Here is a 23,455-nt window from a genome sequence, read left to right as displayed (position 1 = left end):
GGGCTAAACCACACTGCCTCCCCTTTCCAATCAGCCTTTGACTGTTGCTGAAGCCCAAAATGATGCTTCATTGCCACAGACCCAAGGTGACTATTTGTCTTCAGCTGTATTTGTACTAAGAGGATTTCTTTATATATCCAAAGTGCTCCTATTGAATATACCGTAGCTCTTCACATTTTAATGGGATTTGAATGTCTCTCTTTTTTTTAAAGTGGGGATCGCTGAAAAAGAGAGTGTCTAATGGGAGATAATTCCATTATATGGGATACATTGATGAAGAAACTGCAGACAAAGCACCCCCTTAGCTTTTCGCCAACCACTTTGCTTGTGTCTGTATCCTGATTTCCTAGGACAAGTTTTCTAAGCCCCTCATAGAATCATAAAGTTGGAAGAGACCCCAAGGGCCATCAAGTCCAACCCCCTGCAACGCAGGAACACACAATCAAAGCACCCCTGACATGTTCAGGAGCAGCAGTGGCGTAGTGGTTAAGAGCAGGTGCATTCGAATCTGGAGGAACCAGGTTTGATTCCCCGCTCTGCCACTTGAGCTGTGGAGGCTTATCTGGGGAATTCAGTTTAGCCTGTGCACTCCCACACACGCCAGCTGGGTGACCTTGGGCTAGTCACAGTTCTTCTGACGTCTCTCAGCCCCACCCACCTCACAGGGTGTTTGATGTGAGGGGAGAAGGGCAAGGAGATTGTAAGCCCCTTTGAGTCGTCTTCTTCTTCTTCTTCTTCTTCTTCTTCTTCTTCTTCTTCTTCTTCTTCTTCTTCTTCTTCTTCTTCTTCTTCTTCTTCTTCTTCTTCTTCTTCTTCTTCTTCTTCTTCTTCTTCTTCTTCTTCTTCTTCTTCTTCTTCTTCTTCTTCTTCTTCTTCTTCTTCTTCTTCATCCAGCCTCTGTTTAAAAACCTCCAAAGGAGGCAATTTTCTTTCTGCACCTGCCATGCCATGTCAGAATCCAGATGTGCTGGCAGGCTCAGAAAGGTTGGGACCCTTGTGTAGATGCAACCTGTAATAGTTCTGTACTCTGAAACCCCAGGGCGGCTAGACTGTCTACAGTCTATTCATTTCCATTGAAATGAATTGGCACTGCAGGAGAGCACTGCTAAAGCTCTTGGGCAAGTTGCCTTCATGACAATGGTGCCTGCCCTCCAGAATTTCCTGCAGAATTGTGCCCTTGGTATTTAAAAATGCTTAATCTCCCTACTCCAATCTTGCATCAGCAGTAAATTAAAGATGTGGGTGTCTGTTTCCACCTTGGGTGCTTGTAATACAAATCCACAAACTGATCAGACGAGACTCCAGCTTAGCCTTGCTGATTTTTCTGGTTTAGGCAGGTTTCAGGGTGAAAGTGCTGGGTTTTTTATGGCCTAGTGAACGGAGAGGCTCCCCCTCCAGCCATTTCTGTGTCTGTAGCCTCCGCAAACCGGATGAGCTGTTGCCCCAGATGTTGCCCTAGAAATGCTCAGAAAACAGGAATGAGATCAGGAGGTGACAGAGGGAAGAAAGAATGAGAGGAGAAGGGGGCTCTGCACCTCTGTAGGCTCTTGCAGTTTAATCGGAGCCGGATGAATGAATGGGACACTCAAGAACATCAGAAAATCCTTTCTGGATCAGACCAGAGATCCATTTAATCCATTTAATCCCTGCAGCGATCATCTGGATGCTTCAAGGAAGTCTCACCAACAAGGCCCTTAAGGCAGGGGTGTCAAACTCATTTGTTACGAGGGCCGGACTGGAACTAAATGTGATTTCGATGGGCTGGACCAGTAGTGGAGTGAGTGGGTGCCTGGAATGGCGAGACCACTGCAGGCCAGCTCAGGAGCGAGGGAGGGGTTTGATTCAGTGGGCTTGTGGGTCTGATATGGGGCTGCATCTGGCCCCTGGGCTGCATGTTTGACACCCCTTACTTAAGACCACAGCCTCCCCCCCCCCCGCAGCAAATGGTATGCTGCCTCTGCACCTGGAAGTTCCATTGAACCACTGATTGAGCTACCCTCCATGAGTCTGTCTGCTTCTCTTTGGAAGGTATCTAAGCCAGACACCATCACCCTTTCTTGCGGCAACATGTTGCAAAGGTTACTCGAGTGCCGACATTGGGAGAGGTCATTCGCAGTTCCATTGCTGAACTGCAGCTAAGGTTGCAATCCTGTGTCCAGTGTGGTGTAGTGGTTAAGAGCAGGTGCACTCTAATCTGGAGAACTGGGTTTGATTCCCTGCTCTGCCGCTTGTGCTGTGGAGGCTTATCTGGTGAACCAGATTAGCTTGTGCACTCCAGCACATGCTGGCTGGGTGACGTTGGGCTAGTCACTGTTCTTCGGTGCTATCTCAGCCCCACCTACCTCACAGGGTTTTTGTTGTGGGGGGATTTGTTGTGTCTCCTGTAGGAGAGAGAGCCCCACCCACCTCAGAGGGGGTTTGTTGTGTCTCCTATAGGAGAGAGAAGGGGGATATAAATGCAAATTCTTATTCTTCTTCCACTTACTTGGGAGAGCAAGATTGGAGTCCAGTTGAACCTTGGACACCAACAAAAAAACAGAGAGAGAGAGAGAGAGAGTGTCAAACCTCCTGTAGTCAGTTGGGGTCTGCTTTATGCACAGTGAGGTGGACCCTAGTCCGTGCAAGTTAATGCAGATCTGTTAATCTTTAAGGTGGATCTGGACTCCTTTACCGAGGGTTTAAATCTTCCTGACATTGTCTGTGTCAATCTCTATCCTTCCCACCTATCCTCTTTCGAACAACAACAAAAGCCTCCACCATCCTCTTTCAAATAACCTTAGAAGACTCATGCCCATATCTGGCACCTGGTCAACCCAACTTGTTTATTTTAATGTCAGGTTCGGGTTTTGGAGCTGCCGTCCAAGACATCAGTCTGTACCTTGAAGCCAGAGTCAGATGCCAAACTGGGCATGCCCCTGTGTCTCAAACTGTGGCAGGTAAGCCAACGGGAGCTTGCTAATTTGGAAATGCTTCCCCTCTGATTCGTTTTTCATATGGTGCTCATGAATCATTCTTCACTCCGAGTGATGTTGATTGATTCTCAAAAGCAATCAAGTAATTATCTTATTATGGGTGGGAGGGAAACGGGAACATCCTTCGCCTAACTGTCAGAGCTTTCCAGATAATGCGGGATGTTTTGCAAAACGTTCCCTGCAGAGTGTAGCGTGGCAGTGTTTATGTGCACCTCCATCCGTTGAGAAGAAAGTGAGTCAGACACACGGAAGATTAACGTTGGATCATCTTTGCACACCGGCCAACTGATGACAATCTGACTTGATTTAATGTTTCAAGGTCTAGGCATTCATCTCCACGGCTGCTGAAGTCACCGTGGTAGGGAGCAGAACCACTCGTCCATTCATCTTGCTCTGTATTGTCTATTCTGAACGGCAATGGTTCTCCAGGGTTGCAAGCAGGATCACTAGTGTCTGGGGGACCCAGGTTCGATTCCCCACATGTGCCATGGAAGTTTGCTGGGTGATCTTGGGCCAATCACTCTCAGTCTAACCCTGCCTCACAGGTTGTTGTGGAGATAAAATGGAGAGACGAATGATGTAAGCCACTTTGAGTCCGCGTTGAGGAGAAATGAAATAAATAAATAAGCAGAAAGGAGTCTGCCCTTCCTCCTCTTTGAGATGCCTTAACTGGGAGAGGCCAGTAATTAAACCACCTCTATGTAGCAACTGTGTGAATCTGCCAAAGAGAGTGGCAGGTTTGGAATATAAGAAGACATACAGTTAACAAAGTACGGTTTCACAGACTAAGACTCTGTAAGTACATAACAGGAGAATGTCAAAATAGTCTTTGAGCTCAAAAGCCCTTTAATCCATAGTATCACAGAGTGATATTTGTTTCTTATATTTTTTTTCAATGGCCTGGGGTGCAAAGTTTGTTGAGAGTTTTACACATTTATTGGCCTTGTTTGTCACCCTTAAAAACGATCTCATGGAGTGTAAGTCTTTCCTCTTCTGGTACCTGTGAGCGGAAGTCTAGAAAAATCCCCAGCAGAGCCAGGGAACGAAGTACCCCGCCCTAAGGTTTTCTCAGATCAGATCAGATTTCCCGTTCTGTTGTTTTCCCTACTGTGCTTGGCACTGGAGCCTATTTTGAATGCAAGTGGAGTGGAGTTGGTAAGGTTTCTGATCCAGATTCCAATCCAGATGAGGCCATGAACCAAGTGACCCTGGGTCTCTTGCTGTCTCTTAACCCATTTTATAGGATTGTTGCGAGGATAAATGGGAGAACCATGTAGGTGACCCTTGTCTGGAGAAGTCTGAAGATCACAGCCTTCCTCATATCTTGGGTGGACTAATTCATGCATTTGGGCAGTTGCTTGTGAGCTCTTTCTTGATGATATAACCCCATAACGCTGTAACAGATTATCTCCATGAGTTTAGTAGATGGGGTTATTTCAGAGGCCCACTTGAACTCGGGTCACTTCCTAAGACGGTGACCTGGCATAGGAAGAACCGCCTCATTCACTCTACTCCTTGTTTCTCTGGGCCTTTCTGCACAAATCTTCTAAAAGGTTTGTAAAACGTTTTAAATCCTCCCTTTTGTTTGCACTCACCCCCTTAAAATGATTCATTTTCTGGTTTTTCCCAGCATGCGGACAATCAGCGTGCTCCATGCTTCACAGCCTCATGCTGCCATTCCCTGAGTCTTCTGTAGCCAATGCTGTGAAGATTAAGCCCCAGAAATCTGTGAAACACTCTGAAATGCTCCAAAAACAGGGCAAAGGGCTTCTGCAGGCATGGAGTGAACTCACAAAACGGCGTCTTAAAGAGACGGCACACAAATGAAGCCTTTTAAAAAACATTTCAGCCAAAAGAATCACTGGGAAAGAGGATGCATTGAAAATGTTTAGAGGCTGCAAATAAAACATGGAGGGTTTTGGGGGGAGGGGGAAAGGAGTGCAGAACTCCTGGGAGGAAATGTTTTATTTCCTGTCCTAAAACATTTTAAAGTGTCTGTGTGGAAAGGGCCATTGTTAGAAACAGTATGAGTCTGCACCACATGGGGTTGTTTCTCATGCTGTTGGGCCTTCCTCCTCCTCCTCCTCTTCTTCCTCCTCCTTCCCCTTCATGACTCCCTACTCCTACTCTCACCCTTTGCCTCTTCTTAGTCTCAGCGCTTCAGTCACTCACACCTAACCTCGCGGCAACACCCCCAGTGAACCAATAGCTGCTTCTCGACTGGCGCAATCTTAATCATATCTTTGTTTCACGAAAAATACTCTTTTAATTAACTCTTTATCGTGTATACAGAGTCACTTGGAAGACTGTCAAAAGAGGAGGAGAGTCGGTGTCGACTTGGCAGGAATCATGTCTTACTGCAGTTTATATAAAGTTCTCGCTGCATTTCTAGTTTCTACATGAATCCCCCGTTAATTTTATTTTATTTTCCTTTTCACCATTGCACAACACAGCTCCTTGCCTGGTGGGAAAATTACAGAAAGATGGTTCTTGTTTATGTAAATTCAGCTCCTCCCACTTCTCTATATCAGGAGAGGATGTAACTTTTAGAAGACTGCGTATGTACAGTCTGACCACACTTTGAAGGAATGCTCCTTAAAATATCTAGCAAGAACAGTAGATGAGCTTTTGCCGTTCCTTTAAACTGAGGAAACTTCCATTTTCAAGTTTCCTTCCATGAACAGAAGTTTTTCTCTCACACAAATATAATGTAAAAATACAACAAGAATATATAACAATAATTACATGAACAACAGTCTGAAGTTTGACACCCTGCAAGCACAGCAACAGTGAAAATAAAAAACATCAGCTTGCCAGATTTCAAGAAAACGAGCAAATACATCGGCTCTTCCTAGGCAAACAAGTTCATTGGTCCATTTGGTGTAGTCTTGAGAATACAGAGAGCTTTTGCTGGAGAACTTGTAGAATGCCTGCCAATTAGAGCAAACAATACTGCTTTAGATGGACCAATGAACATATTTATGCTGAGTCAAAGCTTTGGTCCATCTAGCTCAGTGTTGTCTGCTTACACTGGTGTTTGCTCTCCCAGATCTTTGGCAAAGGATTTCCTAGCCCTGGAACTGAACATGGGACAATTCTGCTCTCAAAGGATGAGTTATATCCCTGTCGGGCAGACTGCTTCTGTTCCTGGTCCATTGGTTTCCTCACCCAAAACAAAAACAGGTTCAGATATAAATAACAGCCATAAGTATGAACCCACCCTGAACCCGAAAGGAAACGCTAATTACGTTTAATACTGTGAGTAGGAGATCAAACATAAGGTGCTGTAACCATCAAAGTGTCACAAAACCATCAATAGTCACAAAGCGTCACAAATTCTCTAGCGTTAGAAAATCATCTGTGCGCTGCTAAGCCCAAAGGAATTGAACATGCATTGGACAGCAATAAAGATTCTCCTGCAGCATTGAAACTGAAAAGAAAGCAGACAAAGCAGTGCAAGACCCTTTCGAAAGGAGAATATTTAATGAATGACCAACTGTCTTGTACTTCTGTTCTACTTATTCTTCTGAGCACAATACTGCGGATGTTTATGGACTCAGGACCAAAGGTGGGATCCAGCAGGTTCTCACAGGTTCCCGGGAGTAGGTTACTAATTATTTGTGTGTGCCGAGAGGGGGTTACTAATTGGTGATTTTGCCATGTGATTTTTGCCTTAGTTACGCCCCTCCTCTCAGCAGTAGCGTGCGGAAGTTGAAGCAGTCTATCAGGAGGTGCACCAGCGTGCGTGGCAACCTGCGCCTGCGTGCATTCGTTTCCTGCCCAAGGACTGGTGCAGCGGCTGCATCCTTGCCACAGCCCCGCCCCAGAATGCCCGGTCATGCCCCCGTCGTGCCCCACCCAGCCCCATTGGCGCTATGCCACAGTTTGAATCCCACCACCATGGGAACCTGTTACTAAAATTTTTGGATCCCACCACTGCTTAGGACCCAGCCTACCAGTACAGTTGTCAGTATATATTCTGCGACTCTTAACTTTGCACACATTGTGTTTATATCTGTGGCTTATGTGCATATTGTGACACTTCGGTGGTTATGGCACTTGATGTTTGATATCCTAATCACTGTATTAAACATAATTAGCGCTTCCTTTTGGGTTCAGTGCTGGTTCATACCCGTGGCTGCCATTGGTGTCCCAAGTCATTCATCTTTTGACTGGTCCCAACGGTGGGCATTTTCCCAAGGCTGACTATATCCAGGAGAGAACACAGACTTTGAGACCGCTAGAGGCAGGGCAGCTGACCTTGGAAGCAAGAGCTCAAGCAACACTATTTTCTTTCCCCAAAAAAATTCTCAGGACCACACATTTTTGTTAATACAATTGCTGCTGAAATGTATAGTTGAGCAATGTGAATTTAAGATTAGCTTGAATGAGTTACAGAGGGAAATCAGGTGTGTGATTATCTGGAGCAATAAATGAAATGCTCAAAAAGCTTTTTTTTAAAAAAAAATATTCAATCTTGTTTTAAAATCTCCACAAGATTAATTAAAAATACATTTGGAAACAAGGGAACCAATGATGAGTGCCTCTGTTATTGAAGCACAGTCGAGTTTGGGGCCAACTTGGCTGGCTTTGCTCCTTTTAAGGCCATGACCAGTGTTAACAGGCGTGTGTTTTTTAATTTTCTTTTATTAGAACTTGGAGTCTTCATTCGATCAGCAGCCTTCCGATTTACAGGGTCATTATTCTTTCGCTGAGTGCAATGATGAATATTTTCCTTAAGTGTGACATGTAATCCAGTAACGTTCCTTTCTTTGAGTTATTTCAGAGGCTTAAATAAATTAGGTGACTGCCCAGGGTGTCATGCCCTTTGGCCTGTGACATCATTAATCAAAATATCTCTCAATTGGTTACAGTCGGACTTGGCCATGTTAACTCTTTGGGAGCTCAGAAGTTTTTTGTGGATGGGGTGCAGAGAGAGACTCTTCAATGGGGTTTGGGAAAATGCTTATCTTGAGCATTTCAATATCTTGGGGCGGGGGGGAGAATAGAATATGTTATGACTAAGACTGGCTAACAAGCTGAGGGCCAAGCATGATATGATTGTTTGTCTGGGAGAGATAATTGGAATATTTCCTCACCCAAATATTCTCTTGCAGGATATAAGCTCTAAGGAGTTTGAGCGGGCCAATTTCCATGTCCCTCTGGTTTTCTTTTTATTCCTTCTTTAACAGATACTTAACTACAATGGAACCTCAGATTTTGCTGATAATCCATCCAGTGATTATCGGCGAAATCTGAAATTGACGATTTCCAAAACTGCACTGTTTACGCATATGCGACGTTTGCGCATGTGCAAACAGCGTAGCAAATTGCATAAATTACGCAATTTACGTCGGCGGAATCCGAGACTGTTGGCGAAATCCGAGACGTTCTAACGCCCAGTGGCAGCTGGCGAAAACCGAAATCGGCGATTTCCGAGGTTCCACTGTATTCTCAACATTTTCTGCCTCTAAAGTGTGCTTTGTTCCTCATTAGACTGTTGCAGGGGAGGCAGTCTTCCATCTTGATTACAAAGAATATGGTTCGGCACACCTGGAGATTGTACCTTCTCTGTGGATTTACCACGAGCCTCAGTATTAGTTGGAACAACCTGGGGAAGTGGATTTGGAATCTTTTCCTCATTCAAGTCTTCTCATTCTGAATATTGTCAGGGGCTTGCAGATCATTCCATCCCCACCACCACCACCACCCCACCACCACAAAGTTTCCCCCCTTCAGATCTCAACTGTTCTCAACATTATATATTTCCTGGTACTTATTCAGTCTTCAACTGACTTCCTTTTTCCATCAACTTCCTCTTGGTTAGTTTAGGAAGTTATATTTTTCTGCATGCTTGACTGGCTTGGTTTTGCTGCCTTTTAGACTGCCACAAGCCCATCCACTCTACTATTACATGTAATGGGGAATCCAGACTGTGAATAAACATATTGAGATGTTGAAACAATCAGGGTTAGAATGTTTTGATTGTGCAGATATCATCTTTCCAGTGGTCCTTTCCTTCCCTGAAAATCAGCCTACTTATCAAAACAGGTTCTTGAGTATTGTAGTTCTTTTGGATATTCACAGGGCTCAGGTGGGGTTGGGACAACTGATTTATAGTATTACCTTTTGAAGTCTCGGGCACGCCAAATATTGGCTTGGCCATTTTGGACCCAGTTGGTGGATTTTACACAAAGCATTTTGATCATTTGTGCTGTGTTTTTCCATCAGCCTAGTGTTGGTTCATATCCTTCCCTTCTGGCTGGCTACGAGGATGGGTCAGTGGTACTGTGGAATTTGTCAATGGGGAAAAGGATGAGTCGACTCACATGTCATCAGGAGCCAATCATGGCCCTTGACTTTGACTCGGAGAAGGCCAAGGGAGTGTCGGGATCGTCTGAGAAGATGCTGTGTATCTGGAGCCAAAGTGAGCAGCAGAACTTAGAGGTCAGTGCTGTTGCCCTCTCTGTGCCATTTGTTCTGTTTTGCACTTACCTTTTGATAGACTGAAAATATCTTTAGTCATGAAGTGCAGTTGTTGGAGATCCCTTGCTGATTAATCACAGACTAGTGATTCAGAAGAAGCTGGCTATAGCTGGGGATACTTTTGAACTTCTTATCTTTCTTTCATTATACAAATTCTAAATAGATCTTATCGTACGCAAAACCTAGCTTGTATACCTAAATATTGTCACTTCGTTGGATACAGTATGATAATATGCAGTATATGATCATATGCAGTAAGGGTTTTTTTCTTCCCTAGGTATGTATTTTAGCTTTCAGGATCTTACCGCAGGAAATGGGACAATGAAATCTGTGTGCTATTATCTATTTACAAATTTCAATTGCGGATTTTATAAATGAGTTTTGAATTTGAGCAACGGAGAGGAAATACACACAGATACATACACAAGTCAGTGTTTCTTCAATAACAAGTAATGATAACATAATTACCCCACAAAACAATGGACATAAAAAAATGGAGAGCAAATATTTCAGTTCAAATAATGTAAGGCCGTTTCCGCACGGGCAATGAATGGCAGCCTGGAGACGGTAAAAACGCCATTTGCACAGGGGGCGCAGCTGCATCGCAGCCGCGCCGCCCTTGCGCCGCCCGCCCGTTGCAAAGCCGGCATTTTCCCAGAGCGCTTGGAAGCGCTCTTTGTGAAGCGCCACCGAAGCCGCTGCCGGCAAGCGGCAGCGGCTTGACGCGCCACCCGGCACTTACCTTGTCCCGGGCCTCTGGTCGTCGCCCGAGGCCTGGGGACCATACCCTGCCCTCGCCACTGGAGCAGGTGAGCGAAATGTCCCCAGACACCTCGGCGAGCGCTATCTGACCAGGCATGCCCGGCTCAGCGGCGTCGGCTGCCCGGCTGTTTCCAGGACCGTCCGTGCGGACGGTCCCAGCGTCGTCGGGTCGGCGTCGTAAACGCCGACCCGGCCACTTCCGCCTTCGTGCGGAAACAGCCTATAATAATGTAAGATAATAAAGATACTACAATAACCAACGTATCTGTGCTAGAGCAAGTTTCCATACCTGTTCAAACAAGCGAAGCTATAGACTCCCGTCACTTCTCAAACTCCAGCTGTTAGAAATATAACTTCTCAAACTCCAGCTGTTAGAAATATAACCACCTGGGGCCCATGAGGAATTGTAGGAAGACACAGTTGGGAAATCCTACCCTTCACACTCAGAATCTTCCCTTCTAGAGTTCTCTAATCTCTGAGGGACTTAAGGAACCTAATTTTTCTCTTCCGTTTTCTTTAGCGGATGCTTGGCACTCCCCAACATTTCATACTTTTGAGGGCATATTTAGTCCTCATCAGTCTGGTTTTTGAAGATCTTTTTTTCTCTGGATTAATTTACCATTTACTAAATATTCAGGGAATGTCTGCCTTGTTTGAGACGGGTCTGGTTTTACACCTTTCATCAGTTGCCTATTATCAGGATATCAATGCAATTCTAAGCAGAGGTACAGTCTTCTAAGCCCATGGACTTTAATGAACTTAGAAGGATATAGTTCTGTTGAGGATTACCTTATGTGTAACTCAACTGGAAATAAATTCAGCAAAGCAAGTTCTTGATCTGGATTTTTTTGCTAATCTTGAGACTATATTAACTTCTGAAAATACCAGTATCCATCAGACAATTAATTAAGCTTTGGGCCTACTACATGTGGTAAGATGCAATCCACAGTTGTTCCATGCATTAAGGGGAGGATTTTTTTTTCTAATTCTCAAGGTCACATTAGAAGCATACCATAAACCTGGAGGTTGTCTTTGCATTTAGTTAGCACGTGTCTGTCACCATTTTTGTAAACCTGGAAGATAGCATCAAACAGCAGTTAATGGACTAATTGCATTGCTCAGGGTTTCATTCTTCCTGTAAAAAATGTGCTGCTCTCAGATGCTGGAAATTCGACAGGTCTTGATATATGAACAAACATCCAGAGAATGTAAAGCTTTTCTCCCCCCCCCCCCCACCCCCCGTACTTGTCTCCAATTTCATAGAATTTTTGGCATCATAATTTTATATGTTTTTAAAGAAACACATTCTACCTTTAACCTTTTGTCTGGGTTTTTTTTGGTATTTATATAGCATAGTAGGGAATTCCTTAATGTACTTATGTCTTGCCCTTACAGTTTTCATTATCAGCTAAAGTTTACTTATTTTCAGGTATGAACTGAGCTGGGCATGGTTTTTAGTGTGGGTTGGTTTCTTATTTAGATCATTCTGGTATTTAAATAATATTTTATTGGGAATTTAAAGTGTTTCATTAACATCAGGTTTTATAATTTACCCATTGCCTTAAGCACCTCTGGTTGGAATGGCAACTAAAAATGTGGAAATAAATATGGAGTCTATATTCTGGATCATTTTACACCATTTATTAAAAAAATACGTTTTGTTTTTAAAGCAAACTTTTCTTCTGACATAGAATGGGCTACCGGTACATTCTTCTTTTTAAAAAGGAGGGATTAATGTCCCATTTCATGTCCCTTTTCATGATTCTATGATACATTGAGCCATCTTGGGTCACCCAGTTAAAAAATAAACAAAAAAATAAACCGTTCTAATGGGATTTGGATCTTTGTGATCTGAAATGAAGTCTTGGTTGGGGTTCTTTGGACATGCCGGTCTATAGTAGGAAAGGTGATTTATTAAATTGCAAGAGCAGTGCAGCATTGCCGTTTGTCAAAACAGCTGTTTCATTATCCCACCTCCTGAGCTAATTGTACTTGATGGTGGTGGTTGACTTGAAGATAATGACACCAGATGGTAATTGTCACGCTGTAATCTGTACGCTGATCTATAAAGTGTCAATGCCAAAAGGTTAAGTAGTGCTTCATTGAGGGCAAGATTCCAGGTCGTATTCCTGCAATACCAAAGAAGCCACACATGGGTAGTAAACAATATGCAAAAAGGTGAGAGCCCTCTGTATTTCTGTCATTTCAACAATGCCTAGATATCTGCAGTGTGGATAAATTAACATAGTCGCCATTTTTAAAACAAAATTGAAACTCTAGTCCTGTGCATACTTATAAGGGAATAACTTCCAATGAAGTCAATTGGTCACAGTAGTGCTGAATCGCACATTCTAGATAACAGGATTGCCTTGTTACATATTCCCCCAACATGAAAATCTTTCTGTGGGACGAAAGTTAGCCTGCCAAGAAGAAAAGCTGTCACCTAGCCTTCTCCAGTATTAACCCTTTCCACAAGATAACATTTGTGACACTCTTGATACGTGACCCCTCTCCCCTTTTTACATATATACATTCTGAAATGGTGCGGTCTTAGGAGAACAGATCAGATTTTTATTTTCTGAATTCGCTGGACGAAAAGGAGTCAATGGCCTGCTTCCTGACCTCTCTATGATCTTGTTGGTGGCCAGTAGGTACTTGTCACGCTTGTAATATATCTCAGTTTTGCGTATAAACCCAGTAAAAATCTGAGGGCAAAGTAGCGAGACTCGCAGTACAGTCATGCATGTTGTGAGCTAGGGATATTCTCATTTCGAGCCCTTGACGAAGCTCAGTGACCTTGTTCATTGTACTTGACGGCGACTGGTGTCTTGATAAATAACAGCTTTAGATATCGTTGCAGTGAGTGATCCCAATCCATTTTTGTGCAACGTTGGTTCTGGACCACGTTCCTAATGTTGTCCTTCCCTGATCAGTTGTCTGCCCAACAAAAGTACTAAAACCCACTCCAAGACACAAATGCACAAAGTTGTTCTCCTCCACCCTCTCCACTACTGGATTAATAATACGAACCAGATGGGGCTTTCCCTTGACATTCCATGTTCCTGAGGTAATGGCGGTGTTTGAAAAACCACTCAGTGGCACATTATTTTTACTCTGAAGAGTTTCAGCGGCTCCGGCCCGGCAACCAACTATCCAAAGATGTGACGCAATGACGGCACAGCAACTCTGTTTTGGGTGGCGTTGTTCCAGTGTGCAAGTGAAGAGCCAGTGAAGCTAGCCCTTCTTATCCTCACGAGGCTCGCCGGAGCCTTCATCGGTCACTTCCAAGACTGATGGGGAGGCCGCCTCTGTCAGGGAGGGAAGGAACTGGTTAGGCTGATGCAATTTCAGGGTAATGGTTTAGGTGGAGGCAGAGGCGTGCAGGAGCCTTCCTCGGGTGGCTGAACGGTCATGGTTTTGCCCAGATGTTAAACGACTGCAAATGCATTTGCCCAGAAAGCCGCCACCAACAAGCACCAGCTTTCTGATGTACGATGAGTGAAAGAAAGAGTCAGCAGCCTACAAGTTTCAACACAGACATGAAACTGCCTTATAGTGAATCAGATCATTAGTTCGTCTCAGTCATTATTGTCTACTCAGATTGTCAATAGCTGTCCTGGGTCTCTCAGGCAGAGGTCTCTCGCATCACCTCCAGATCCTTTTTAACTGGAGATGATGGGGATTGGAACCTGGAACCTTCCGCATCCCAAGCAGATGCTATACAATTGAGCCACAGCCCCTTCTTAACATTAGGAAGCAACGTGTTAATCCTTTGCCTCACACACTTGAAGGGCAGTGTGGCATCTTAAAAGGCCATCTGTCCCTGTGTGAAATTGCATGACAACTTTGTTCTTCCCAGCAGCTCTGGCTGCTCCCTCTTGTAGGGATGTGATCTCTGCTTTGGCTCATCTGCCAGCCTCCTTGGTTGTGGCCCCTCTTCTTTCCAGCAGCTTCCAGATGAGGCCAGAAAGTCCTTCAGGAAGGTCCATGAGGCAGTTTTGTTTTGATGGAAGTTCAGGATCTCTGTGGGTGCTTGTAGTTTGTTGCGCTTAACTGTTTAAAATGGTTTTATGAATTTGAGAAGTTTTCTATTAATCATACACTGGTTTGGAATAGATTTTCTATAAGCTGTCCATAAACCCCATGGAAGTGGGCCCAGGCCTGGTGGAACACTCTGGCCCCTTCCGCACACGCAAAATAATGCATTTTCAAACCACTTTCACAACTGTTTGCAAGTGGATTTTGCCATTCCGCACAGCTTCAAAGAGCATTGAAAGCAGTTTGAAAGTGCATTATTCTGCATGTGCGGAATAAGCCCCTGTCTGATGACACCTGGGCCCTATGGGATCTAATGCAATTCCACAGGGCCTGTAAGATGGAGCTATTCCAATAGGTGTATGATTGAGGTAGAAAGGCTTATCAACTCTGGCCTCCCCCCTCACCATTGCCACCTCCCCTCTAGCAGGCGGAAATTGTTTTCCATCCTCCACTTCTTTTTTAGGGCTTTTTAAACTCGTTGGTTATAGGGAGTGCCATCTTAGTCGTCTCGGATGTAAGGCTTTAAACTAAAATTACTGTTTTGTATCTCTACAGTTTGTTGCATTTTATGTAGTTTTTAAGACTGTGTTGTGAACCACCCCAAGCCCAAAAGGGGAGGGGCAGTATAGAAATTTATATGAATAAATAAATAAATATATAGCTCACCTTTCTCACGGAGACTCAAGGTGTGTTACAGAATTTTTCTAAAATGTAATCATACAGCATGAAACCTCCAGTAAGCAATGTAAATGGACTAGGATTATCAAATGAGTAAACAAGGCAAACCACAGCTGCCTAAGTATAGTGGAATGGCACAGGTAAAAGGCAGTGTAGTAAAAACTAGATGATCCCGAGAATAATCAGAGCAATGTGTTCACTGCAGAATTACTAACATTTTCATAAGTAAATGTAAACTATTAACCTTCTGCCATTGTAGTCTCTCCTTCCCAAGAACCCCGAGTGCTTCACGGGTTTAACTTTTAATTGTTAGAGCTGTTTATTTTTCATTCTCTGTCTTATTGATAGATTAATCAGAACATTGGGGTATTATTCCTGATTTTTTTTTTGTATGCTGTGGACTTCAGACTTTTTACTAGTTTTATTTCTGCTTCTCTTTTATATGCTGTTTTCAGCTGATATTTGATGTTTTTGTTGTGGTCATGTAAGATTTGTTCTGTGTTTATTTAAATCAGGGGGACTTTACTGATAGAAAGGCAGGATATACATTTTCAGAATAAGTAAGTAAAATAAACACTAGAAATTGGAACCCTGGAAGAACGGATGTCCCACAGGGATTCCTGCAGTATCTCAGTATCTTTGCTAATTCTGAATATTTATAAATCTTTGTTTCAACTTTGTGCTTTGGAGCAGCCAGACATTGGTTGAAATTGTATGTTTGCATTTTTTTTCCCAAGTAGCTTCTTTCCTCTGAAGGCTCAAGGTGGGTAGGGACCAGAAACATATAAATGCATTTTTTTTTAAAAAAAAAGGAAGAAAGATGATCATCACACGTGTTATGACTTACAGCTCAACCCCTCAAAGGCAATCGTAGGCTTCCTTTTGTAACGCTTTGGCCTGTCAAACCGGACGTGACTCTTGTAGCTTGTTGATCAGAATGACTTTTCCATCTGTGCACAAGAAGTGGAAACCAAGCATGTGCCCTCTTCCCCATAGAGGTGATCCGACAGAGCTGTCTCCACATCAGCTTTGCATATTCCATTCGACTCCCCGGTCAGCCTAGTTGTGAGAGAATTCCATTTGACTTCCACAGTCAGCATAGTTGTGAGGCAGAGTAAGGGTCAAACTAAACACGACAGAGATCGCGGGGCTTCTGGTGTCTCTTAAATGTAAATGTCAAGAATGTGCAGCCTTGCTTTGAATCAGGACCACACAGAGGAAAAGGGGGCTCTATAGCTCTCCCTGTGCTGTAATTCTATTATAGAAGGAGGAGAAGAGTTGGATTTATATCCCCCCTTTCTTTCCTGTAAGGAGACTCAAAGGGGCTTACAAACTCCTTTCCCTTCCACGCCCCCCTCACAACAAACACCCTATGAGGTAGGTGGGGCTGAGAGAGCTCCAAAGAACTGTGACGAGCTCAAGATCACCCAGCTGGCATGTGTGCACAAGCTAATGTAGTTCACCAGATAAGCTTCCACAGCTCAAGTGGCAGAGAGGGGAATCAAACCCAGTTCTCCAGATTAGAGTGCACCTGCTCTTAACCACTACACCACGCTGTATAGTATAGAAAATTATATAGATATGTGAAGGTTCTTTTCTTTGAGGACATTTACAGTTTCCATTGGCAAAAGAATATGGGAGGCAGAGTTACAGCCTCTCTCTCTCTCTTGTCATGAAAATGAAAGCCTGTCCACAGGCAGAGAATTTGGGGCAGAGATTAAAGACAGTAAATTCTGTCCAGCATTTGTGCCCCAACCTCACCGGCTTCAGACTTTTATCATGATGGGACCTTGGGATGCTGCCAAAGAGAAAAAAAACTTCCAGACAATCACTGTACAAGAAGATTTCTTTGAGCTACGGCAGCAAACAAGCAGCTTGCAGTGAACACATCCACTACTAAAAAATCTGAGGCCAGCCAAGCCTAAGAAACATGGACTGTATATATAGTGACACAAGGCAATGAACTAATTGGTATATGCAATTAGTTTGAGTATAAAATCAATAGATAATTCATACACCGTTCATAAAGATTATTCATAAAGATATATTGTGATTATATTATAAGTAATATTCAACTGGATATAAAGGTAACAACAAAACATACAATGAGGGCACTTAGGCAAAATAAGAAGTGTAATGGGACTGTACTTATTAACAAATTCTCAAAAGCATTGTATAAGATGTCATAAACATTGTACATAAGGCAAGAAACCTGTAACATTCATATTGCGTTCCAATAAATTGAAAGAGTCAGTATCATCAATATTCAATGAGTAGAAAATATTCAAACGAATTGTGGTAGTAGACAGCAGCAGCTCCAGCAAGTGGATGAAGACACTTTATACTCAAACTAATTGCATATACCAATTAGTTCATTGCCTTGTGTCACTATATATACAGTCCATGTTTCTTAGGCTTGGCTGGCCTCAGATTTTTTTAGTATTGGTTTGACTGTATATATTTGCTGATCTGTTTAAGTGAACACATCCAGCCAGTGTTGTGTAGTGGTTACGAGTGGCAGACTCTAATCTGGTATCTGTTGTCAGAGGGGAAGGGAAGGTGATTTATAAGCTAATTTCAGTTGTAAAGATAGAGAAAAGTGTGATATAAAACCAGCTTTTTAAATTCTTCTCCAAGTGGCTTCCTCTCCCCACAACAGACCCCTTGCAAGGTAGGTGATGCTAAGAGAGTTCTAAGAGAACTGTGACAGGCCCAAGGTCACCCTGCAGGCTTCTTAGAGAGGACAGGGGAATCAAACCTGGATCACCAGATTAGAATTGACTGTTCTTATCTACTACACCATGCTGGATGTCCTTAAGGTAGAGAAAAGTGGGGTATAAAAACCTACTCTTCTTCCTCAGGGTCCTCTCCCTCCCCATGGTCGACGATGCTGTGCTGTTGATCGTGGAAAGGGACAGTTTGTGAGGTACTTCCTCTGCGCAGTTGCCCCTAGCCACTGACTGTGGATGTCGTGGGTGAGGCCAACACGCTCATTCTCTCTCCCGCACGTTCAGTAAACACGTGGGACCGCTCTGATCAGCAGGCTTCTGTCGTGAAAGAATGAGAATACAACGGGGGACAGCGAAGTATAGCAGTAGAGACTGTCTTGTTTTGTTTGCTGACATACATTTCCATACTCAATACCAAACACCCTTGGAGTGTTTCTGTTTCCTGTTTCATCTTTTCCTCTAGCTGTGCGATCTAGCAACCCTTCAAATCGCCACATTCAGTATCTTATAACTTTTTCTTCTCAGATTCAGCAGACATACCAGCTTACCAATCCTGGAATTGCTGACGTGACCCTCAGACCAGACAAGAAGATTTTGGCCACTGCTGGCTGGGATTACCGCATCCGTATCTTTGGCTGGAAGAAGCTAAAACCGTTAGCTGTACTGGACTATCACACTGCAGCTGTCCACTGTGTGGCCTTCTCAGACCACAGTCATCCCAGCCAAAGACTGATGGCCGCGGCTTCCAAAGATTACCGTATCAGTGTCTGGGCGATATATAATCAAACCTGAAAGAGGTTTGGAAATTTTATGTTATTTATTTTTAGGTTTATATCCTGCCCTATCTCCACAGGGCCCAGGGCGGATCACAACAATTCATTTAAACACTTAAAAATGGAACCATACAAAAATTAAAACTACAGTACTATAAAATACAGTACTATACATTAGGGAAAAAACAGATGGCAAATATAATCTTTTCCAGATCACCCTGTTCCCCTCCCCCACCCTCTGGGTTCTCGCAGGGCTCTGGCATCCCCTGTGTATCACTCTGACACACCTCTGAAGATGCCAGCAGCCACAGATGCAGGTGAAACATTAGGAACAAGATCTACCAGACCACGGCCACACAGCCCGGAAAGCCCACCACAACCAGTTGAGTGTGTAACTTCTCTCTGTGATACACCTCTGAAGATGCCGGCCACAGATGCAGGCGAAACATTAGGAACAAGATCTGCCAGACCACGGCCACACAGCCCGGAAAGCCCACCCACAACCAGTTGAGTCCAGCCGTGAAAGCCTTCGACAATACATAGTTACCGTAAGTTGGCTGTGGCTCAACAGCCCTTTCCACCACCAAGTGCCAGTTGCAAGAGATGGAGCAGGACTTACTGAACTGAAGGAAGCAACCAGACAACGGCTCTTGTCTGTTTTGTCACAGTTCTGCTTCTGTAAGCAGGTTTCCCAACCTAATGAAGATTACAGATAAAGTCTGGGCTGAATCAGTCAGATTTCTGCAGAGATATGTATGCAAAGCACTCTTGATTTAAACTTTACAACATTAGACCATGCTCAGGTGTGTTCCCTCCCCCAGCGCATGTGAATTTTGGGGTTTTATCTTTTGCCCCTCCCTGTACATTCTGATTCGAGCCATCTTTAATTTGTTCACACTCTTGGCAGTTTTCAACTGGAAGCAGCAGCCAAGAATGTGGCAAGGGACAGCCTTTGGCATGTGCAGATTTCATTATCTCTTGTCACCCCGAGCTTTGCCATCAATCAAGAGAAAGGGAGGAGGAGGAAGAGAAACTTCTGCCTCTGCTGGGGTCACTGTAAAGATCCCGGAGAGCCCTTTAATGCCTTTTCCCCTTCTTGGGCCCGTTCTGCACATGCAGAATAATGCACATTCAATACACTTTCACAATTGTTTGAAAGCGGATTTTGCTGTTCCACACAGTAAAATCCAGCTTCAAAGTGCATTGAAAGTGGATTGAAAGTGCATTTTTCTGCATGTTCAGAAGGGACCTCAGGGGGTGGGCGGTATAAAAGTCAAATAAACAAACAAACAATAATAATAATAATAATAATAATAATAATAATAATAATAATAATAATAATAATAATAATAATAATAATAATAATAATAATTTCAAGAGTATGTTTTCACAGGAGAATCAAGCTGGTAGGACACATCGTTCTCGTTGACACCGATGGCGGCAGCAGGAAAACTATCCTTGTCAGACTTTTGTAAATGGGAACAGAGACCCCATTTTCTGACATGAAGTCCACAACCTCAGGTCTTGCCCCCCCACCCACCTTCCAGGGCACATGACTGGGGGCCTCATTTCCTGGATTCATCCATTCATTGACATCTTGTTGCCCTACTACAATCTGTATCCAAAGTGTCTTCTCAAGCTATTGCAAAAAAAAGGCAAAATAATGTAATTTTAAAATGGGTGTGTGGTATGCCCAAAACAACTTCTTCTTTGTAACTTTGCTGGAGGACCAGGGGAGGGGAGACCATTCTGGCATGTCCTACCACTCAGATGGTATAGCTGCAGTCTTCAGTTACAGTTAAAGTCAATGGGTGTTTTTTACTTAGGTTAGAGTTACTTGGGAGATTTGCTGGACGTTTCTTCTGTAGTCCAGGTTACAAAACTCTTCCCTCCAGAGGACTTGGTTGTGGGTTAAGATGCCCACTCATAGAAGCAGCCCTTCAGTTGGTAAACTCTCTGCTAGCTTCCCTGTAACCAGGGCAGGGGGAAGGACTGCCAGACTATTTGAACCCATGTCTCCCAACACTATAACAAATACTTCCTACCAGCTGTCACTCACAAACTCTAATAGTGCAGACTAGCCTGATCTTAACAAATCTTTGAAGCTGATTATTGGTGGGAGACCACCAAGGGAGACTGGGGTTGCTATGCAGAGACAGGCAGTGGCAAACCATCTCTGGTCATCTCTTAAGAACATAAGAACAAGCCAGCTGGATCAGACCAGAGTCCATCTAGTCCAGCTCTCTGCTACTTGCAGTGACCCACCAGGTGCCTTTGGGAGCTCACATGCAGGATGTGAAAGCAATGGCCTGGAATACCCCATGAGGTGGAACTTAACAGGGTCAGAGTGGGTCACATGTGATTTGATGGCACACTTTGTCTCACACATTGATGCCGGTGCTATACTACCTGTCGGTCATGGCCCCCCCAACCCCGATACTGGGAACTGTGGTTTTAGTGCAGATGCTACTGCCTCTCTGCCAGATTTCTCTTAACACCCCAAACTCCAATGTCCATGGCTCCTGGGTGAGAAGGAAGGAATCACTGCTAATGCAGTATTCTACGCTATCTGCATCATAAGACATTCTACGCTATCATAAGTATTCTACGCTATCTGCCTCATAAGAAAACAAAGGAGAGGGGGCAGAGAAACATATGCGTTTTCTTGTTGGAAAATTCAAAGCTCTTCTTGTGTTGGTAGGGGTCGAGGGTGTGCCCCAACTATTTTGAAGAAGTGTTTGAATTTATACCCCACCTTTCTCTCCTGTAAGGAGACTCAAGGAGGCTTACAAACTTCTTTCCCTTCCTCTCCCCACAACAGACACCTGGCGAGGTAGGTGGATCTGAGAGAGTTCCAAAGAACTGTGACTGGCCCAAGGTCACACAGTAGGAATGTGGAAGCAAATCCAGTTTACTAGGTAAGAGTTCATGTGGAGGAGTAGGGAATCAAACTTAACACCACGCTGTTCTTAGTCAGTACACCATTGTCATTGGGACTAATTGAATGTGGACAGTACCAGTACCAAATTACAGTGCTAAATCCAGACTTGAAACAGCTTTATGATGTACCCCTGACCCTCACCTGGCAGAACTAAAGGAGTGAGTCGTGGTACCTGTAGTCTCGTAAACATGACAGCTAAATTGAGGCACCTGACCTCCCTCCCAGCAAGTGGGTGGCTGAGATCCTGCGATTAGAATGGGAAGGCGACTGGCGTTCCTCAATTAATTGAAATAAATCTCGAACACCAGCATTTGTCCACCAATTACACGGGCTATTCATCACAGCGGAAAGGGACGCTGATCTCTGACCCCCAGACGTTTCCTGTGAATGAATCAATTAGTTCCAAAGCTCTTCCTCCTGTTGTGGGAAGTTCCTATCCTCTGCCCCCTTGAGCCAACTGGAGGACTTAGAACTTGTGTTTAGAGCTAGGAGCTGCCAAAGGAAAGGAAATCTCCAAGGTCATCCCTATGAAGGCGCAGCTCCCATACCCTGTTCGCCCCAGGTTCTGACATCAAATGATTTGAAGCAACCCTTTGGAAGGTACAAATGACAACTCTACTGAACATTTGCAAGGATTTAGGTTATTCGTCATCATGAATTATTGTAAAGTTTGATTCCTATTTATTTCTCACATTTTTAAAATTCTGCCCTTCTTCCGGGGAGCTCCAGATGGTGTGCACGCTTCCCTGTTTTCATCCTCACAACACCCTGTTGGGCAGGCTCAGAGAAAAGTGATCAGCCCATGGTTTCTCTCCTGTCTAGAATGGGAACCTGGCTGTCCCCAGTGCTAGTTTGACAGTCTTATGCTCGCTTTTATTCACAGCCTTTTCTCACAAATAAATATATCCACAGGTCTCCCACGTATTAAGATTTCTGAGGAGAAAAAAAATGACTTATCTTTGGCTCGATGCTCTCCATTACACTGTTTGAGTATGTGTGTAGATGCGTGCAAGTGGTATATAGTCCACAGACTCAGGTATATCTCTGCTTTTCTAGGCAAATGTAGCTATGACCAAAACTTTAGGAAATGACTGCGGGGCAGGGGGGTGGGGATGGCCAGGATGCGTTTGAGGAGGTTTGCAGGCATTTCTTTAGCTTGTGAAATTCAGTATCCAAGGCCACTGCTCAGATGGGCTTTGATTCCTACTCACAGCGTGGCCTTGAATAAGTGATTTTCTACCTGCCTCAACTACTGCTCTCTAAAACAGAAATAATGATGATCTGCCTTGTAGGGTGGTTGTGAGGATTGTTGGGATAAGTGCTCCTGGTAGTTGGAGATTATCCCTATTCGTAGTTAGCAAGCTGACGCGAGGTGGCTAGAACTGTAGAAGCCTTACCACCGTCGATGCAGGCGTGCTTACGTGGCGATGATGGATTCCCGTAATGTCGCGGCAAGGCTTACACAAAAAGAAAGTCAGTCAGTTGTAGTTTCTAATCTAATAAAAAGAGTATTTATTAGTGAACTCCATTCTGGATAGAAAGGTAGGTAGATAGAGTCACTATGCTATCCTAATCTAGCTGGATGGAGATGGATGCGTGGAGCATCCATCCTCTCTCTAGGCATGGTAGGAATAGAATGGAGAAAGGGTCGAGGAAGAAGCCGGAAGGAAGGAAGTCCCTGAGTGTATCAGTCTAACATCAAAGGGATAGAACCAGTATGATAGAGTAAAGGTGTCAAATCCCTAAGCTCTCTAGTAAAACCCCCTCTGTAGGTTGAGGCAGGAAACAGCGTAAAGTCCTTCACTTCCAACAAGGACAACCTTGATAAAGACGTGTGCGTGCATGTCAAAGCCAGGCCAATGGTGTTTAGGCCCCACTCCCCCAATTTTATGCATACATGGCCAAATCTGTGAACGACCTGAGTACTGAAACGTCAGTGAAAGTAAATATAACCTACTTTTTGAAACTGCAGTTATGTTCAAACCCCCCTGCAAGATGCTTCCCCCCCCCATTATTTTACGTTTGTAAAGTAAAAACCTCACACTTTGCTTAATTAAAAAAAAGGGCCCAAACCTA

At 44.0% G+C, this 23,455-nt stretch overlaps 1 protein-coding gene across 4 annotated transcripts in view; it reads left to right on the top strand.

Moving 5' to 3' along the window:
• Positions 1 to 22,681, top strand: part of GNB1L (G protein subunit beta 1 like) — a 61,107-nt gene extending 38,426 nt beyond the window's left edge. For 2 of the 4 annotated variants that reach the window (XM_048514991.1, XM_048514993.1), the window contains 4 exons: positions 2,838 to 2,936; positions 9,204 to 9,419; positions 18,191 to 18,462; positions 19,832 to 22,681. In XM_048514991.1, coding sequence (XP_048370948.1) covers positions 2,838 to 2,936; positions 9,204 to 9,419; positions 18,191 to 18,457 — 582 coding nt within the window. In that variant the 3' untranslated portion in view covers positions 18,458 to 18,462; positions 19,832 to 22,681. Of the gene's footprint in view, positions 1 to 2,837; positions 2,937 to 9,203; positions 9,420 to 18,190; positions 18,618 to 19,831 lie in introns of those variants that run through there. The other 2 variants (XM_048514995.1, XM_048514992.1) reach the window with 2 other exon arrangements.
• Positions 22,682 to 23,455: the final 774 nt, after the last annotated feature.

Source organism: Sphaerodactylus townsendi, linkage group LG13 (assembly GCF_021028975.2).
Source record: "Sphaerodactylus townsendi isolate TG3544 linkage group LG13, MPM_Stown_v2.3, whole genome shotgun sequence".
Classification (NCBI taxonomy): domain Eukaryota; kingdom Metazoa; phylum Chordata; class Lepidosauria; order Squamata; family Sphaerodactylidae; genus Sphaerodactylus; species Sphaerodactylus townsendi.
Note: the sequence above shows the minus strand (reverse complement) of the source record. Positions and strands in the feature narration are given on the sequence as shown.